The sequence below is a fragment of the Schistocerca nitens genome, chromosome 9 (genome assembly GCF_023898315.1).
Source record: "Schistocerca nitens isolate TAMUIC-IGC-003100 chromosome 9, iqSchNite1.1, whole genome shotgun sequence".
Lineage (NCBI taxonomy): Eukaryota > Metazoa > Arthropoda > Insecta > Orthoptera > Acrididae > Schistocerca > Schistocerca nitens.
In genome coordinates, this window is record NC_064622.1 from 247,806,662 (window position 1) to 247,827,413 (window position 20,752).

At 43.7% G+C, this 20,752-nt stretch overlaps 1 protein-coding gene across 1 annotated transcript in view; it reads left to right on the top strand.

The window, feature by feature from the left end:
* The window catches only part of LOC126203142 (cuticle protein 8), a 35,454-nt gene that overhangs the window by 3,990 nt on the left and 10,712 nt on the right, over positions 1-20,752 (top strand). Inside the window, exon 2 of the mRNA XM_049937388.1 lies at positions 4,350-4,565. Within this exon, the coding sequence (XP_049793345.1) occupies positions 4,350-4,565 (216 nt within the window). The remainder of the gene's footprint in view (positions 1-4,349; positions 4,566-20,752) is intronic.

Genomic DNA, 20,752 nt, shown 5'->3' on the forward strand with positions numbered 1-20,752 from the left:
GTGTTTGTATGAACGAAAACATATGAAAGAAGTCATTAAAAGGTGAACAAAGAAAAATGCATGCACTGAAAAAAATGACATGTGTTCATTGAAAGAACATTGCTGCCTCCAAGAGTTCAACAAGCAAGAATATCAGAGCAATTCATGGTGCTACTAGAGACACGAGCTTAATGACTCAGAGGATTCTGTGGCAGTGACTAGTTGAAAAGAACGGATATGGGAGGAAGAGAGCGGTCACAAAATGTGTTGCAGTTGTTGGCAGCGTAAAACTAAAGAGTCACTCAGGAAAGAGTAACTGAAGAGTTGTCGTCGAAAATTTGGTCGTGCAGGCGCTCTAAACCCTTGTCCGATGGGACAGCCTCAGAGGGGTCACAATGGCTAACAAACTGGGAGAACCGAGGTTCAAATTTCCACCCAGGCTGAGGTTTTCTATGATTTATATTATCTATGATCTCCCAAAAGTGCTTGAGAATACAGGAACTGTTTGTTAACAATCGCACTGGCGAACTGCTTCCCGATTCCAAATTCTCAAATGGTAATGAAGTCGATGTACTGCTAAATTTCATTTATTCCATGTTGTTATCATTCCACAGACAGTAATACGCAGCAGATGGGAAGTCTACTAAGTTAGAGGAACATGTGAACACGAGAAAAATTCGTAAACTGGAAGGAGAAACGGGTTTCATTCCGTGCACAATTGCACGTGGGAACTCGAAAGGAAATGCGTGCACGGATTGCGACGGAGAGTTAATTTTCTAAATAACTGTGAAAGTTTCGGCGCACGCAGGTGCAGCGGCACGTGACTAGAGAGCTGCTAGCGTTTCGGGTAGCGTGCTCGCCTGACGCATTCAGCGCACGCTTCTGCGGCTACCGGGACGTGCCTCGGTGACATGACAGGCCAACTAACAGCTGCGCGCACAGCTTTCTGTGTCAACGCCGAAAACTGTGCGCGGCCCGCTGCTGGGAAGACAGAATACTTCCCAAATATTAGTCGCAATTGCGAATAATTTTGACACCAGCTGCATTAGGCAATGAAAGAATACCTGTTGGTGACACGTGTAAGATGCCTACTCGTTTATTTGTATATATCACGACAATGTTTCTCTCTAAATCCAACTACGTTGATATAATCAAGGCAATCGGGTCAATGTTTATGACGCACAGCTTAGACTCGCATTCTGGAGGAGACGGTTCAAACCCGTGTCCGGCCATCCTGATTTAGGTTTTCTATAATTTCCCTAAATCGCTTCAGGCAAATTTCGGGGTGGTTCCTTCAAAAGAGCACGGCTGATTTCCTTCTCCATACTCCTTTAGTCCGAGCATATGCTCCATCTCAAATGACCTCGTTGTCGACAGGACGTTTTACTCCCGAGGAACATACACCTGAAGACTAAAAATGCAACCGTATTCCTACCGGTACGTACATCACCAAAGCCATTACAGTTGCGACCAAAAATCTTCACATTCAGTTAGATCTAATACACATGAAAAGGATTCAAAAGGAGACACTGGTTTCATCAAACTGGAGGATTTACTGTCTCTAGTACAAGGCTCAGTAAAAGTTCCTAACGTTTCTGCGCTCGCTCACTGACGTTCACTCTTATTTCGGCTTATTATTACTTTCCTGAGGTAACCATTGCTTCTACCGGCCTTTGCTAACTACTCGCTTCTAATATTGATGTATTCTCTACTCGGGCGACTCACTTCTAATATTGATGAATTCACCACTCCGTCCACGAACACTGCAACATTTTAGAGATTTATCGAACTTGTCACGGCACGCGGCCATGTATCGTCCCCACTACCACTTGCCTTCCGCGCCACCCGTAGCGGTTGTCGCCAAACCGAGCTTTTCTATCACTGGGTTTTCTGCTGGCGACAGTGCTCTTGCGCTAGCCCGCTACGTGTAAGGTACAGGAGTGCTGAAGTGCTGGAGTGGGACTCGAACCCGGATTTTCCGCTTTTCGCGAGCGGTCGCCTTTACCATCCGGCTATACAAGTACGCTTCCAGGTCGATCCAGAACTCCAACATGCCTCAGCCTCAGTGTTTGAGACATGCGTTATCACTGTTAGTATTATCGTCAAACAATGTCTAGACAGCACAATGGTAAAAAAATACAACAAATAATTTATTTGTATTAGGAAAGTCTCTGCACCCTACATACAATACAGAATGATAGTGAGAAATGTGTTATTTTGATTATTGTAAGCTTTATTTTTCTTTCACTAAAGAATATATTTCGACATACAGTTCCCAGACGTGACACATTAAAAGGTATCCATATTATCATTCAGTGGACATCCGCCAGGTTAGCCGAGAGCGCTAATGCGCTGCTTCCTGTACTCGGGTAGGCGCGCCACCCCCGGATCGAATCCGCCAGGCGGATTACCGACAAGGGCCGGAGTGCCGGTCAGCCTGGATGTGGTTTTTAGGCGGTTTTCCACATCTTTCTAGGTGAATACCGGGCTGGTCCCCACGTTCCGCCTCAGTTACACAATTCGAAGACATTTGAAACCCGTTCGCACTATTTCATGATCTACACAAGGCGCAATCAGCTGGGGTACACTGATTCCGTCCCAGGGAGGTAAGAGTTGGCGTCAGGAAGGGCATCCGGCCACCCATTAAAACTAACATTGCCAGGTCCGATTGTAAGTACGTCAACACTACGTAAATTGCGGGACAAAGGCGTCAGCTACCGAATAGAACTGTTATTCACTGGAGCGCTATCTATCGAAACATTTTTACACGTATTAGATGTTGCATGCTTACGTTGTTGCGGTTGTATGTACTACATATTACTTACAGACGTTAAAAGTTGGCTTTGGAATTAATTATTCTTCTAAATGAAACCAGTAGCTAACCTGCTTTTAACTTTTTCATTGTTTATGAAATTTTCGTGTCGATTATGTAAAAGTTCTTTATACTTAGGCAACTGAATGAAATTTCTATTACATAAAATAAAAACTTACGAAATGAAAAAAGGGCACCTTAAAGTTGTTATACGTTCATGAGAAACAGAATTAAACAAATCGCATTTTATAAGAATTTATTATACCCTAGATTTTTCATTATTTTTTTGTCATTTGCGTGGTACACTAGAAAGAATTTACACCCTACCTGAAACTGTAATTTGTATTTTTTTATGACACACTTGTTGACCTTCTTCGCATACTATAATGTTTTTTACATATAGCCCATAGTGGAGCGTACGTCACAGTCATTGACGGCATACAGTGATAGAGTAATACGATGAACTTGTAGTGATGTGGACTGTTACGCATTCTGTCTTCAAGAAATTATTTAATTGTAGCTCTCTCTCTCTCAGACATTGTCTTTCTCTCTTTTCCTCTCTCCCGATATCTTTCACTTTCTTCACCCACTGTTTCCAGGGCAGTTTTGCCTTTGGAGTGTAGACGAGGATTTACCTTACGTTTAAGGCGGGATAGCAGCACCACAGGTCCTATAGATTGCATGTTTCAACGACTGAAAACACCGTTTTGAAATGTCATGCCCCAGGCGTTTTTGGAATTAATAAAAGAAGAATCCATCACGTATAGAAGTGTTTCACATTCACAAATTCAAATATTATTTACTCCCGAGATGCCTACCATTTGATTAGTCACACAGACCTTAGTGCAGATTTAAACACGATGGAATTTATTTTATCACTTCTTCTGAAGGATATGTTGGTTTTTAAGACTTCATCTTCTGCCAAAGGCAGCCATGTGTCGTATCCAGTGTATCTCTTTTTCTGTTTGAAACTAAATTTATTTCTAAGATGGTATTGTGGAATTTGTGCTGTTTTTATGCATTTCGTGCTTAGACGGATGTCAAATTTTTCTTCGTACTGTAAATGTTTGGTGCGTTTCTTTGTGAGTATGCACTCTCGTGTATTGTAGCAAGTTTTCGTGTACAAAAACGAAATTCCAAAATCTTCCTTTCGCATATGTCTTAATAGGGCATCCAGAACAAGCCAACAAAAATCCAAAACGGCACATTTAATCCCATTACTCAAGTAACAGACTCTCTTCATAAGTAATGGAAGATCCCCATGAACTTCCTTCAACTTCTTATGTTGATCGCACATCACACCTCGAGTAAAATATTTTGTTCACGCACGATGTGAGTACTGTTCCACTGAAATGAGATGTGTGAGACTGTGCAATTAAAAAAGATTTCAACAAATCACCGTGCGTTCTATGAGTTTGAAGACTGGCCTAACCCAATACCGTCAAAACCCTTACCTACAGCCAGGACACTGTGCAAAATTTCCTCTTTATTTCGAGACCATTTACCACCTTTGCTTTTCGGAGGCGAGTACGACGTGAGGCGGTGCTTCCTGTGACAGGTGGTGGTGCTGTTGGCGACGGCGATGCTGGCCGGGGCGCTGCCGCTGGAAGACGAGTACGGCAACGTGCTGCACGCGCCCGGTGGCTATGGCGCCCCCGCCGCCTACGCCGCCCCCGCCATCGCGTACGCGGCGCCCGTCGCCAAAGCCGTAGTCGCCGCGCCCGCAGTCGCCTACGCCGCCCCCGTCGCTAAGGCAGTCGTGGCGGAGCCTGTGGTAAGACACCGAACCAGTCACATCATTCATATCCGATGCATCATCTATGATGTAGTTCAGGGCTTCCCGAATACAACTCACACGAAAAAATAAGTCACCACCTTAAAAGAGCACACTGTCCCTTTGGAGCGCTTTAGATGGCACAGGACAGGTATCAAACGGTCGCGTGACCTCTACCTCTCGTTTGACTCATTACGGTGAGGGTATGTAACTGCCAGTCAGTTGTATAGAATCAGCGCAGCTAGATTGGTCGAGCTGGAGACGAGACAGTGGAGTGCTTAGGTCCTTCGTAACTAGATGTGCCTGCGATCACATGGTGAATGGTGTTGCTCGATTTCTTGGTGTATCAAAATGGAATGTCTACGACTCTACCAGGTGTCGTAAACCGGCGAGGGTCGGAACATACTTATTTAGAAACTTACGCTCAGATCACAGATGATGCGGTATTCAAGATCATCCGTTTCTTGGCACACCAGTGGCTGCGCACGGGAGCGAAACAGCGATGGGATCATATTGAGATTTTTCGGCTTCGTACAGGAGTGAGACGTCGGTGGGGTCAAGCTCAGGTTTTTTTGGTCACTATGGGTGGAGACAGCACAAAAAGACTTGGATGTTAAGCTACATCGTTAATATTGGGATGATAAGGAAATGAGACTCTGGATTCGCTTAGAGGTCTTCTTTTTATTGCTTCTTCAAGTGTTTGCAATGAATATACAGAAGAGCTCAGACACAAGCCTGTAATTACTGTAAATGTAAAACGTAAATGAAGCCTACTAGATTTTCAATAAATTACCAGAATAATATACAACTCAGGCCTATAACTTCATTAAGATTCGCGTATACACAGTAACGTATGGTAATACAGACTACGAATCATGGAAGCGGCAGATTCTGTTGCTCTAATCGAACCCTTAAGTTCAAGTAGTCGTCACACTGAGAGTGACATGCAGATGCAAGTGCATGCATAAAAATGTTGGATAGAGACAGATAACCGTCGTCCAGAAGTAGGTACAGGTAAGCTTTGCAAGTTGTTCTCTGTGTAAAGGCCTAACTAAAAATAATGCTCACTCACAAGGGATCTGCTGTAGGTGGTCGGCCATCCAAGGCTCGAAGTGTTCTGATCACTGGACTTTTGAACTCAGCCTTGTTTGGTGTTTGAGGGCTGATTGCTTACAGATGGAACGGACTGACGAAAGAGGCTTGTACTGTACGTATACCTCTGCCTAAGTTACAAGGCTTACAACTAATATTCATAATTAGCTACATTTTTTTGGCAACCCATTATGATTCGATCGTTACAAAGATCCAATCGTAGTCATAAAATGTTCGTAACCGAGAGCGACAGGCGTCGCGTGTTGACAATAGCCGATAGGAACTGTCGCTGTCAGTGAAAGCAGATCCATTCCATCTAGTTTCCCAGCTAACATTGCGAAGGGGACTGCATGCGCTGTACGTTTACAGCCGGTTATTTCGCAAAATGCAGCTGCTCTGAGTAGCAGATGAAGCTGAACGTCTTCTTTAGGTCAAAAGACGGGAACTGGACAGTGTCTGGCTGGAAGCATGTGGTCTGGTCTGGCGAGTCGTGACTTCACCACTTTTCAAATGATACAAGGGGTGGCCCACGAGGCATTTAGCCCGCAGTGTGTGGAGGATGCAGTTGATGTCAGAGGTGGTTCTGTGATTTTTCTGGTGTTTTTGTGTTGCCATGACGTGGGTTTAGTCATTTAGGTTACCGTGAACATGTATCAGGTTGTATGTTTCAACAATCGCAGTGACCTGCTGTTGTCTTTTTTCTATAACTTCCTGATGAATATACGGATGCTTCAGTCTTGCAAGATGAGAACGCTTTTGTTTATAGAGCTGCATATAAACGTCCCCGGTATGACGAACACCCAGGCGCGCCATCCGCCCTCAACTGGGCTGCTGAGTCATCCGAAGAAGATGTTCCGGAGTATTTGGAAGATCGGGTGCAGTCAGCATCCTCGCCTTTGGGAAGCTCCGCGGAATCATCTGTGAATGAATTGACAAGGATTCAGCATACTGAAGAAACTTGTGGGTCCTCTTCCCTGTAGAAATGAAGCCATTATCAAAAGTGCAGGCGGTGTCTCCTAAGACTGTCGTGCTTATCTTGTCTAAGTATTCGTAGGTCATAAGGCTCTTCTCCACATCTGTGTCCGTACTGTTTCATTTCTTCATTTCTAGGGATGTTGCGAACATGTCAGCTATTGGCGCAAGGAGTAGTGAAGCTTCGCTCCTTAGCTCCAGTGCTCTGACAACGTCGAATCCTGCAGAAGGGGAAGTGATGAAGTGGCAGAAAGCCTCTCAGTGTTTGACTGCGTAGTACTTTAATGTCTTCGTGATTTTAGTATGGACAGCATCAGATCTTCCTGCTGTAGTATCCTAAGTTAATGAACTTATCAGACCTCTAAGAACGCCTTCATGCGCAATACCTGAGGCCCTCAGCACGTCATTGTTACTTTCCGTGATATTTAAGTAGAGTATCGTTCACAGTGAAGCACAGTTCGCAGTGATTGCAGCAGCTCCCTATAGCTCGAGTAGCTAGAATTCCACTTGATGACTAAATATGTCACACTTGAAAGTTTATAGAATAATTCTGTGGCTGTATGAGTCATGATCTGATGAGTCTTGTCCTCTTCTTGCGTCATATTATTGGAAGGATACTCTGGAAAGCAAGGCTTCTACTAGCAAACTCATCATAACGCGTTTTCTTTCTCCTCCTCTTACTACACGTCGGAAATCAGCCAGATGACTGTTTCTGCTGTCCACTCGGATCCAACGCCATCGTGATCCACCTCCATTCCCCTCATCTTTTTAACTGTGCTTTATTTCGAACTATATCGCATTTTTATTTCATGAGTAATTGTCCATTGTCTCCAAATGAGTTTCCCATTCTCATCGATATTGTTACATTTCTTCGTTGCTAGCTTATATTAAGTTCTTTTGTTTCTAGTTATTCATTCGTTTCCGTACATAATAATGTGCAATAATTCAGTTGCCTTTATATTTCATTTCTCATTTTGAAAGGAAACACAAGTATAGAAGTATTACATATGTACGTTATTTTATTACTTTAATATTTACAGACAATGCTTAGCACTACTTTCTCGAATTTTCAGGCTTTTATCGCCCATTGCTGATTCTTTTCCAGATCAATACGCTTTGGCCGGTACATATTTCTCCAGGAGTTACCTCTGTTCCTTTCTGAACTTATTTTCTTGTGATTAGACAATCTGTACCCCGTACACATGACCCACGTAATGTAACTGTAGTTCGGCCAGAAAACAAATGCACAGCCAAGATTTCCTCCTCCATCCTTGCCCAGTTGGTAAAGAGATGTTAAAATTTCCTATTTTTCCCCTCTTCATTTCAAAAAATTGTTCTCTAATTTCAGTACGTAAGTTCATTTCCCAGGTCTCATTGCTTTTGCTACTGAGCTACTGACATGTTTTCATTACGTCACACAACACTGTCTGTTCCATCCGTTCTGTTTAGTGTTATTTCTCTCTTTCTCGCACATGAATTTCACATAGCTTCCTTGCCAAATATGTCTTTCCATTGCAACTAAAGTGAAATGAATTTAATTACAAGAACATATCTCTTCTGTGTTTTATTACTTATCGTAGATAGCAGGAGATATATTTCAAATCTAATGTTTGAATTTCAGTAAAACAGTTTTCAACTTAATCTGAGTCTTTGTTGTAACCGAAGTAATGCCTTCTAAACACTGTCGTCATCTTCCACCACTGTTCAGGTTGATGACTTGGAAAAATTTGTACATCACAAGCAATTATGTCTTTTTCTTAATTTCAAACTATACTAGAGTACTTATGTCCTATGTACTGGTTGTAAATACATCTGTGAACGCCAAACAGAAACTCAAAGAAACACATTCGGGAAAATATATTTGCAAATCGATGCCGGTTGTTAGAAGCGTATCGCTTTAGTGGGCTAACTCTGACTGTCTAGACGTCTCTTTCCCTCTGCAGTAGACAGGTGTTACAGAAGAAAGGAATATTATGCTTCAACGTTTCGTCGACAACTGTGTAATTAAAGAAAGACTGTACTCTCGGACTGCGGACAGGTATCGGCTGCTGTTGGTCCGTCATGGACACGGGACCTCGGCTGTTTAAGTAACTGTCAATATCAATGAAACTGACCAACAGGCGTTTATATTAAGATGTTATTTTATTTTATTTTGAATTCTACCAGTGTCATCATTTCACTGTGCCACCTTCAGGTCTAATATGTATCTCTCCAAATTAAAAAAAAAAAAAATGCCATATAGAACCATAAATCACGGACGTCGTGAATTCAATCGCTACACTAGTGCTTCATTAGAAGACTTGATTGGAAAGATGCGTTTGGGGCCTGAAAGTGGCATAGTGAAATGCTGAAACTGGTAGTCTTCAAAATAAAACAAAATAACATCTTAATATACACGGCTGTTGGTGAATTTCATTGATATTGACAGTAATCGGCCTTGTTCTTTTTAAATCAAATCACTATTTGCCGAAGCGATTTCTGGAAATCACGGGAAACCTTCATCGGGATGAGCGGACGGGAGTTTGAAACGCCGTTCTGCTGAAAGCCCGCTGATTGTGTTGCAATCGCGCCATCTCGTTCGGCCACCGACTGGTAGCGTTATGGCTGCTGTAAACGTTCGAAAGTGAGGTAGGTGTGCGAGTGACGGAGAGAGAGTGATTGACGGGGCACCACTGGAATGAAGACACAAAGAGAGAAGCAGAGGAATGGTGATAGGAGATTGCACGGTGGGGTATTAGCGTGTGGCAGCGGGACGAACACTCAGCGTCTTTACTGCTGGCGGCGGAGCTCCGTAACAGCCGAGTCGTTTGTGCTGGCGCGCTGTATGGTCGATAACTGACTCATAACTGCCTCGGCAACAGTCGCGCTGAACGTCTGGAGTGTCTGCAGCGGTGGCTACAGCAGGACTGTCCATAATAGTTACCGTTGTGTTTGTTGCAGCTTAATATGACTAAGAATGACAAGAGAAGGAACTTTATAAATAATGTGCATTCGCATTACTTTCGATTACTAATCCATATTTATCAGTTCTGACATAGTCGACGCAAACGACAGTGAAACATTCACTCTGCCGATCAGAGATCACAGTTACTGCACACCTTCCTTGTAGTGACGGTCGGTCGGTGCCGCCAAGTTTGACCAAAGCATATCGGTAATTTTCAAGATAGCTGTACGTCGGCGTTCGTAAAGTTTACGATGCTGCCACACAGGTGAAGTGAAATTCCCTTGCCGCTGGTCAACATGAATATTGAAGATCACAAAACGCTGACGTGTTTCTCTTACGCTTATCTCCTGGCTCTGTTGTTATCTTCTCACGCTCTAAAATGAAAGCCTGAGGCCAGTGCTGTGTCTGTCACTAGTACACTGATGACACAGTTCAAATACTATAGTATGTTTGCGTCTACATACATATTTCTCGAGCCACCATATGGTGAATGGCGAAGGGAACCTTGTGACACTGCTAGTCGTATATCTTCTTGTTCCACTCACAAATACAGCGATGAGAAAACGAGTGTCTATATGCTTCCGTATGAACCTTGATTTCGACTTCCTTCTAAAGATACAAATTCGAGTTCATGTGACATTTCCGCAATACTCGCGTAGTAATGGAACCTATCGGTAACAAATCCAGCAGCCCGTCCCAGAATTGCTTCAACGTCTCACTGATGCGGATTCTAAGCGCTCGAACAGTACTCAAGACAGAGTCTTGTGCGCCGTCTCTTTTATACGCTTTTCTAGAGGTCTCCCAAGAAACTGACCTTACATGCTCGTTACATTTCATATCGCTTTGAAGCGACAAGCTCGTTAGTTTTTAGATAATTTTTATTCATTTGCCTCTATAGTAGCGTCCATAATTACTCATATCGTAAGAATCTCTGTATTCCGTTTGTCGTTTCTAAAGGAAACATAAGTATCATATATGTCTATGGTTTTATTACTTTAATATGTACAGACAGTGGTCAATATTATGTTCATGAAGTTTCAGGCTTTTATAGCCCATTCCTGATTTGTTGTCGGATCGATATGCTTTGGTGGGTACATGTTTCTCCAGCTGTTTCCTCTATTTCTTTCCCCACTTATTTCCTTGTGGTAAACGACATCTTTCGTTAGTTTGCCTTTGTATATATGATCTCCATGTAATTTAGCTACATTTCGGCTAGAAAACAACTTCACAGTCAAGATTTCTCCTCCTTCCAGCAGCAGAGTTGTCAGCCTTTCGACGGTAATTAGAAAACACCAGTACAATGCCCGCAGAACGCATCTTGTGTCAGCTGTTTTACTGAGTCAGAGACGCCGCAACGCGTGCCAAATTCGTAGAGATATCTGAAAACCAACAAGCTACCCTCAACTACATTAACGCCCCCCCACCCCTACCAGCCATCAAATGTAGAAGTTATTTAACCGGTACGATGACTCAGAATATAATATTGTTAATAGGGTGGTGCAAGCCTTTGAATTTGTCGCCTATTTAGCTGCCTATTTATTAGAGCAGCGCCCTTGACTCACATTGAGCGGAGGCTGCAGGGAACTAATAAAACGCAGAAAACTTTAAAGTGGGCAACAGGAACAGTCACCACTACCCCCGTGCTTATAGTGGCCTGCGGCAAATCCTGTGGAGACCATTTGAATACATCAAGCGTACAGGTATTGTGTTCAAGCATTGAACACATTTCGATACTGTGTTGTTTTTCCGATGTTAGTTTAGAGACTTGTGAAGTCTGACAACTATATAGGTAGTCTTCACCAGAGTTATCTATATGCAGCATACGACCTATAGTTCCTCGTCCTAGTGGTTAGAGTAGTCTACTCTTGCTGTACCATTTCAGATAACAAAGAGGTTCATAAAGAAAACTCAAAAGTTAGAGTAATTTTGAAATAAAGGCTGTTCTGTCAACTACAGAAGGTACTCGAAATATCTCGCAAGGTCCTGATTTCTATTTCAGACACTGTAACATAATTTCTAGCTTCTGTCAGGACAAATTTCATCGGTCATGAGATGGTAGACTTACGTACTGAAGTGCATGGTGCATACAGAAACAACCAGGGATGCGTGGACTATACGAATTTCAGACTGTGCCATATTTGATTACTGTGCATTGGCGACGTACTGCGAACTCTAAAAGCACTCCGTCTTCAGGCCACGAATGGCCTACCGGGACCATGCGACCGCCGTGTCATCCTGAGTGGAGGATGCGGATAGGAGGGGCGTGGGGCCAGCACACTGCTCTCCCGGTCGTTATGATAGTATTCTTGACCGAAGCCGCTACTATTCGGTTGAATAGCTCCTCAACTGGCATCACGAGGCTGAGTGCACCCCGAAAAATAGTGCATGGCGGCCTGGATGGTCACCCATCCAAGTGCCGACCATGCCCGACAACGGTTAACTTCGGTGATCTCACGGGAACCGGTGTATCCACTGCGGCAAGGCCGTTGCCCGCTAACTCTAAAACGTTAGTTATTATGCATTCGAAGTACCAGTTGCCTAATTGTCTGTTTCTTCAGTCGTCTTTTATCGCCGCATCATGTTTGATCACATGTGGCGGTTCAATCGTTCAGTTACTATACTCCCATTTATGAAGACATCTACGTGTAGATTTTCTCTAAATTCCTCTCATGATCTGAGGTGAATTCCAGGAGGGTGGTACTGAAAATACCGCGGCCAGTTTCCATCTCCATCGTTCTCCTATTTGAGGTTGTGCATCGACTGTCACGATCTCATGGTTGCTAGACATTAAGTCCAGCTCCTCATTTGTTTAGATCCTGTCTACTTATCATGTATACCCAGATGTAAATATGACTGCGTATCGCCTGTTGGATGCTCCAGAGGTGAACCTAAGGATATTCCTGACCAGCAGCCGCTTTCCTGGAATAGTAGGGGGCAGGAGTGGGACCGAGGAAAGCGAGAACGTAGCCAGCGGCAGAGGAAGGACGCGCGGCGATCGCTTTCTTGGCGGAGGAAGCGCCGGCACAGGGACGGGTTTCTCCGCTGCGCGGCAAAAGTGTTCCAGCCCGAGCGAGCTGGACACGCGCCCGGAACACGCCGCCAGTGAAACCCTGCCGGCCACTGACTCCAACGTGAGGCCTCTGGAGGCTCCAGTTAGTGCCAGAGGCAACTTGAGGATGCAAGAACTGTTGCGAACGCGGCCTTGCGGGTACCCAAGAGCAAGCGCGTAGGATCACAACTGGACTACACAAATTAACCGTCAAGAACGATACGTCCAGATGTTCCCGGTCTCATCTTCAGATTTATACCAGTTTCTGCAGAATATTTTGCTGTTTGGCGTTTGAGGACTGAGACCATGATGCGTAGTTCACCGTCACCTATATTGCGCATCTTCATACTTGTTGCCACAGTTTCACTTTGACCTAACGAAAGTATAATGTTCTGGCCGATTAGATCACATCACTTTTGTCTTCTTTTTCTTCTAGCCCACGCTTCGACTTCTCTCCTGGGATCAGATTCAGCAGGGATACTCTGATTCGACCCTTATACTGAGCTCGTTATGTTAATTTTATTGTGATGGAGAGCAGGTGGAGGAGGGAATGGGGGTGAAGGTGGGGGTGGGGGAATGAGAAAAGAAAAGATTTTTACGCTATATACAATGTGTAACAACTAGGACTTTCTTCTGCTAGTGTTACGATCATCCCCTGACGATGGATGTAAAGCGCGATTTGTCTCCATTTCTCCTGAAGCATGGACAATACTCTCTGGTTGAGTTTTACAGAGAACTTACCAGAACGTGATGTGACGCTTTTCTACATTTGAACAATGTTCAGTCAGAAGCAAGTCCCACCTTTGAGCGGCCAACTCTGACAAATCGATCTCATTTTCTACAAACCAACGATGCAATGACCCTTCCAGAAAAGTTTAGATACCAAAATGCCACTACTGTGTGAAAATAGTAGTTTTGTCTGTAATAACTGGTTCCTTAATTATCCACCGAAACTAATGCTCAAATTGAGTACCGGGAGAAGTGGCAATCCGGCAGTCGCAACTGTAACTGAGTGACGACGGTTATCGTCTGGAGTGACTGACCGCGGTACCTGACGTCTTCGGAATCATTTAATGCATTCGCAATTACGAATAAGGAAAACCATCAGCTGCAGAATGGAATGAAGACAATGAAAATTTGTGCTGGACCTAAACTCGAATCCGGATTTCCCGCTCATAGCGTGACGTCGCCTTACCATTGGCTATCCGTGCACGACTCACGGCCAGCCCCAAAGTTCCATATGTCGTCAACCATGCGTATACGACCTGTACTAGTACGTCAATTACGTATATGCACGTACAGGACATGCGTTGTACTTGAAAGTCTCTTTCCCAGTATCGGCAGATAAGTACGATATTGCAGTGCCTGTGTTATTCTAATTACGATGCAAAGTTCCTTTGCACATGCATGCATGTGTCGTATATATCGTATCGTATATTCGGAATCAGATGGCCGTATAGGTCTACCATAGTGACGACTGGATCTGATATTCCTGCTTCGCGCTGTTATTAGCAGCGCACCTGGTCATGTATAAACTCCTGTCTATGAACGAATATAGGAACATGATAAAGAATATGAAGTCTGTGAAATACACATACGAAACTCTACGAAGCCCTGGGAGACGAATGTGTAATTTTTGTGAGTCTCATCTAGCAAATCAGTTAGACGAAGAGGAACCTTTTATCTAATGTGTTGCATATTTTACAAAGAAATCACTGCAGAATGGACGTGATATGTGTTGTTACTACATGTCTGTGGGTGTGCAAGTGTTGGGGAAAGCCTCGCTTAGATTAGAAGAAATTCTTGTCCTCCCACGTGCGGGCATCGGGAGTTCAAAACATCCTACGGGTGTGGTTGGTGGACGAGAAGTGTACAACTGGTCTTTCAGCTCGGCGCCGGCCCACATTCACCCTGAGGCACGGTGAGAGGTGCGCAGAGCAGCGAAGAGGTGCGAACCGCCGTCCCAACCTCTGCACAAGTGTCTCCGGTACAGTCTGTGCTTGCAAACAACGGATCAGTTGGCAAAGTCAGTCTGTTTCGAGATTTGTGCAGACTTTTCTAAATGATACAGATAGACTTCCAACGGGTTAACTATTGTGATTCAACAAAAGAGTTGTTAAGAGCACAATAGTGCTGTTCAAATATGCTGGGGAGAGAAATACCTGTCTCAGAAGTGAATATGCGGAGAAAGCGGTCATCTCAGGCCACTGTAAATCGATACTGGTGGAAAAGTGTCAGCGTCTCAGAGCTAGCCTAGACTTTTTTCTCGGATGAGACTAATTAACAAGGAAAAGAATAGTTTTGAGTGACGGCAAGATGATTAGCGTTTAATCACCGCTTGACAAAGTAGTAGTTAATGACAGGACACAAGCTCTGATGAAGGAAAATGTGGGAACGAACTCGGTGGCGTTATTTTATAGAAACCACCACGGGATTGACATTAGCGAAAGTCACGCAAAACGAAAATAAATGAGATCGACAGGAATTTAAAACCTGCTCTTGTCGAAATCGGGCCCCCAGTAGGCAAAATACTCCCTCGTTTGGTTGTTGTGCTGGCAGACGGAGAGAGGCGGCGAAGTAGTTTGGGAAGGTGTGGTCCATGATTTCCCAAATCGTTTAAGACAAACGCCGGGATGGTTCCTGCCAAAGGCCGCAGCCGATTTCCCTCGACATCCTTGCTCCACTGCGAGCATGCGCTCCATCTGTCGTTGAACGCTTTTGTTCATTCCATCTTTCCTGTTGACACATGCTAACAGTGTTTACTGTTAAAGAAGTAAGAAAATTTGAATTAAAATTCATATTAACATTTTTTTTCAAATAAATACAACCAAATTTTACTGATATTGAACTTTACGCTAGCTACTGGCCGCAGGGGCTAGAACTGTAAATGACGATAACCAGATTGATTCACAGAATTCCTAACTCAGTTACATATAGCAAAACGCTGTTTTTTGCCAGAAAAAATTCACACTTTTTGGCACTGAAAAATTCTCACAGTGTCTCCTCACATATTGGAGGACTTCTGAATTCTCTATCCTTGACGATTCCAGCTACACGTCAGAAACCAGTTTTTGTTTGCGAGTTACGAATGTCTCCAAATGCGAAGAATATTGTTTTTTTTAACCCGCAAGGCTTTGAAGGAAGAATGCATGTATTACGAAACTAACGGGGAGTAGGTAAGCGGATGTGAAGTGTAAATGATTAAAGTTGCAGAGCGATAACAGGCATGTTTGCTGGGCTGCTCTCGCAGAAAAGCTGCGTTAGATGTACGTGTATTACTATTATGGAACTCAGTCGGTGTTTGACAGCAGAAAGCGTTAAAAGAGAGATCAGTCACGCTGCTAGAGGCCAGAGGGCACCCAACGACTGTGTAATCAACGTGTTAGATCACTTCATGTAATTAAGGCTACAAATGTCGCAGTGCTACTACAGTGATGCGCGACTGGTAGACACGATTTTCAGCCGTAATTCCAGCTGCGATCCGTGAAATGTGGCCTGAGGTTTCAGTGACGATCATCTCATCCACCTGACAGTGAGTGTTATCACAGTGATCAAGTAGTTTTCCGAAACAGAAGAATACGTCTTGTAACGATGTTCGAGTTTTTTGCTCCGCGTGACTGATGACAATCCCTTTGGCCACTTATTCTTCTGTTACGTCACCGACTGCGTATTTCTAGTATATCATTTATCACGACATGACGTATTATGGCTGAATTCTGGCTTGGAATTAAAAAGATATTTGTAATTCCATCCATGAGCGACAGTGAAAATATATTCATTCAATGAAATCACATCTAGAGACTTTGCCGCAACCATGGCGCTTTGTATATTTTTCATTTATTCATTCATGATCCTGTGAGTGCCACGAATCATAGAAATATTTGAAATTTTTAGCTTGTTGCGGAGAATAGTGAACTACTGTTCTCATTATTGTGGTATTCTCTTATTACATCCACTTCACACAACTGTATTTAATGTTGTTTATTAATAGCTGTAGATTACCGAACGCTCAAGCCTTCATAATAAGGCACATGTGGTGACTATCGACGTACTGTACACCAACAAAGTACATTGTTTCATAATAGTGGATCGTTATCTAGTGTGGCAGCACCTTAATTTTCGAGTCAGATCATTGGTGCATTAAATATTCGTAAACAGATAGAGTTGCACCATCTGAAAGTTTTAGACAGCATGGAAAGACAAAGATGGCGTTGGAAAAACGGTCAGTGGGAACGGCATCTATGTGCCCTCGCCATCAAATGTCCACTACAAAAATAATGTGAAATAAGTTCGTACAGCGATGTAGAAGACAAAATAGAAACCATCTACACATGATTCCACAGTAGTGGCGAAATGTGTTCAGGTGAATTTGGAACAGAAGAGGATCCAAAATAAAGAACATCAATAGCGTAGGCTTGTATGAGAGCAACTGAAACTACCCGAGACGGCTGCCTTTAAATGCTGATCTTCAGAGCGGGAAGAGCTGTGCTCCAGTTGGGATTTGCAAGCGAGCGTACGCCGGCCAGGGCGTAATTAAAGTGAGGCGAGCGGTCGGCGCTCGATAGCGGTGAGAAAGTCGAGCAGCGGCTCAAGGTTTGTAGCTCAGTGGCAGCCGCTGCTGGCCGGCCGTCACTTTCGCCAGGGTGGGCGCGGGCGCTTCTCGGACCTGTCGCGGTGCTCGCCGCTGATTCACACACACACACACACACACAGTGCTTTGCCCCCCACTCGGTAATCGACAAGGATCTCTCCCGGCATCCACACTGTACTTTTCTCCTCACCCACCTACAACTCTGTCACTTCATTTAGAATCGTTAAAGCCAGGGTGATAAATTTTACTCTTTTTGGTGAAGTACGCTTTTATAACTTATACTAAAGATCCATTTAGTGGATTACGTGAGAGGCTCCACGAATCCATTCGCAAACGCTTCTGTCGTCTGTAGGGAGGTTGCATCGTCGGGAGAATGGCACTAAGTGCAGGAAGAGCTGCGGAAGATCGGCGCCTGGTGCAGGCACTGGCATTTGATATACATCTACGTCTACATCATACTCCGAAAGCCAACTAATGGTGTGTGGCGGAGGCTACTTTCGGTATCACTATCCGATCCCTCCAACCCTGCTCCATTTGCAAATAGCCGGCCGGTGTGGCCGAGCGGTTCTAGGCACTTCAGTCTGGAACCGCGCGGCCGCTACGGTCGCAGGTTCGAATCCTGCCTCGGGCATGGATGTGTGTGTTGTCCTTAGGTTAGTTAGGTTTAAGTAGTTCTAAGTTCTAGGGGACTGATGACCTCAGATGTTAAGTCCCATAGCGCTCAGAGCCATTTGAACCATTCGCGAATAGTGCGTGGCCAGAATGACTATCGGTAAGCCTCTGTATTAGCTCTAATTTCTCGAATTTTCTCCTCGTGGTCAATACGAGAAATGTATGTGGGGGGAAGTAATATGTTGTCCGACTCCTCCCGAAAAGTGCTGCCCCGAAATTTCAGCCGGCCGTGGTGGCCAAGCGGTTAAAGGCGCTGCAGTCTGGAACCGCGCGGCCGCTACGGTCGCAGGTTCGAATCCTGCCTCGGGCATGGAGGTGTGTGATGTCCTTAGGTTAGTTTGGTTTAAGTAGTTCTAAGTTCTAGGGGACTGATGACCTTAGAAGTTAAGTCCCGTAGTGCTCAGAGCCATTTTGAACCGAAATTTCAATATTAAATCTCTCCGTGATCCACAACGCCTCTCTTGTAACGCCTGCCAGTGGAGTTAGCCTCTCCGTAACCCTCTGACGCCAGCTAAACGACCCAGTGATGAAACTTGCCACTCTTCGTCGGATCTTCCCTACTTCCTCTATCAGTCCTACCTGACAGGGATCTCAGATAAATGAACAATACTCAAGAATCAGGTAAAAGCGCCTTATAAGCCACTTCGTTCGTGGATGAGTCACATTTCCTTAAGATACTTCCGATGAATCCGAGTCTGGTGTCTACTTCTCCCACTATCTGTTTTATGTGGTCATTCTACTTAAGGTCGCTCTGGATAGCTACGCTTACTTAAGGTCGCTCTGGACAATTACGCCTAGATATTTTACGGTAGACGCTGTCTCCAGTTGTATGTCATTAGTAGTGTAGCTGCACAGTAGTGTATTTCTTTTCCTATGTTCTCGCAATGTGTTACATTTATTTAAGTTCAGGATCAACTGCCAAAATCTGCAGCGTTCATCAATTCTCTGAAGGTCGTTCTGCAAATTCTTACAATCTTCTGGCATTGCTACTTCGGTATATATAACTGTTTCATCTGCGAATAACCTTGGAGTGCATCCGACGCTTTCTACTAGATCATTCATATACAGTGTAAACAGCAGGGATCCTATGACACTTCCGAATATTACCTTAACATCTGTCGATTTTGTTCTGTTACGAGCGAGGTGTGGAGTTCTATCTGCAAGAAAGTCTTGAATCCAATCGCAGGTCTGCTCCGACACCCCGTAAGCTCGTATTTTTTTCATTAAACGGTAATGTGGGATGGTGTCAAACGCCTTCCTGAAATCAAGGAACACGGCATCAACCTGAGCGCCGTTGTCCACTGCGCTGTGTATCTCATGGAGCAACAGGGCGAGCTGAGTTCCGCAGGATCTCTGTTGGCGCAATCCATGTTCATATTTATAGAGGAGAAGCTCATTACGGCCTTTCTTAAAAACGGAAATGACCTGCGGTTTTTTCCAGGACGTAAATAAATGTAACGTACTGCGGATTACTAAACGAAGAGTTCCACTGTTGGTTCGATTACACTATAGGCGACAGATTACTGGTGACAACTACTACGGTACCGGAAAATATGTTGGAGTAATCTAGAGTGGACAAATCTCCCGCTTTTCCCAGGATCTCGCGTGTTACAGCAGTATTTCTATAATCCTCACGGATCGCTTATTGACCGCCTGTTTCTACCGAATATTCCGTCAGTGACCTCTTTCGCAAACAGTAATCCCACGGAGTACTTTCTATAGTTCAAGTTTCATGACTGACAGATCGCTGTTTCGTGTTCGTACTTCTGTGGAAAGAAGAAGGTTTGCCATAAGGAAATGCGAGGAGGCGGAACGAATGATAAAGTCAAAACGTATCTAGAGAGGTCGTGAGAGGGGGATATTCAGCTGTTTCTCGGTCAGCACTGGCAGTCCACGGATACTCTCGCCTCATACTAGTCAGCAACTGTGGCAGAAATGACACTTGGAAGTAACAAGGACTCGGTAAAGACGATCAGAGATTTTGATGTTCAAACACACTCGTTTCGTTATTCTCAATTGATCTACATTTCACAGTAACATTCCGCAACACTTAGAAAGATTTTTGTGTCTTACGAGCAATAAGTGGACGAATCATAGAAACATCAGCAGCTTAGAATTGATTAAGTCAGAGTTTATGACTGAAATCAATTTTTAATATATATATATATATATATATATATATATATATATATAGTGTGTGCGAGCGCAAATTTCTTGAATTTTTTAATGATTATATATGCATATTATATGCGACGAACAGATCACTTTTGCTTAGATTACATTATATTTACTTTTCATTCCATAGACCCAAAAGTGAGAGGATTCTTCTACGTGTGGAAAATGGCAAAAAACTTAATACAACAAACATATTTAGAAAGCTTGAGTGTAATATTCATTTTTGGATTTACACCACAAATGTCATATTACATGCTTTTGCACTCTGAAAACTTTCTCTGTTTGTGCTGTTGCCCCAAAATATGATACCGTATGACATAATAGAGCAAAACTAAGCAGTATATGCCAGATGTTTATATTTACATCTCTGTTGTCAACCTGTCTAAGATAATACGACGTAGTTGTGCAGTTGAAATTTATTGCGGCCAGATCTCCCTGGAACCTCCCTTAAATCGTGGTCAGGTCGTGGTAATCTCCCTTAAAACCATGATCAAATGTTGGCCTCCCTAGAGTAACCACTTGGAGCGGCCTAAGGTGGAATGACTACATAAAACAAATAATCTCTTATTGAGAAAATCTTAAGGAAATATCATTCATCTGCTAAATAAGTGGCTTACAAAAAACCATTTGAACGATTAGCAAGTGTTGTTCATCATTCTGAGATCTTTACCAGGTAGGACTTATATCTGAGA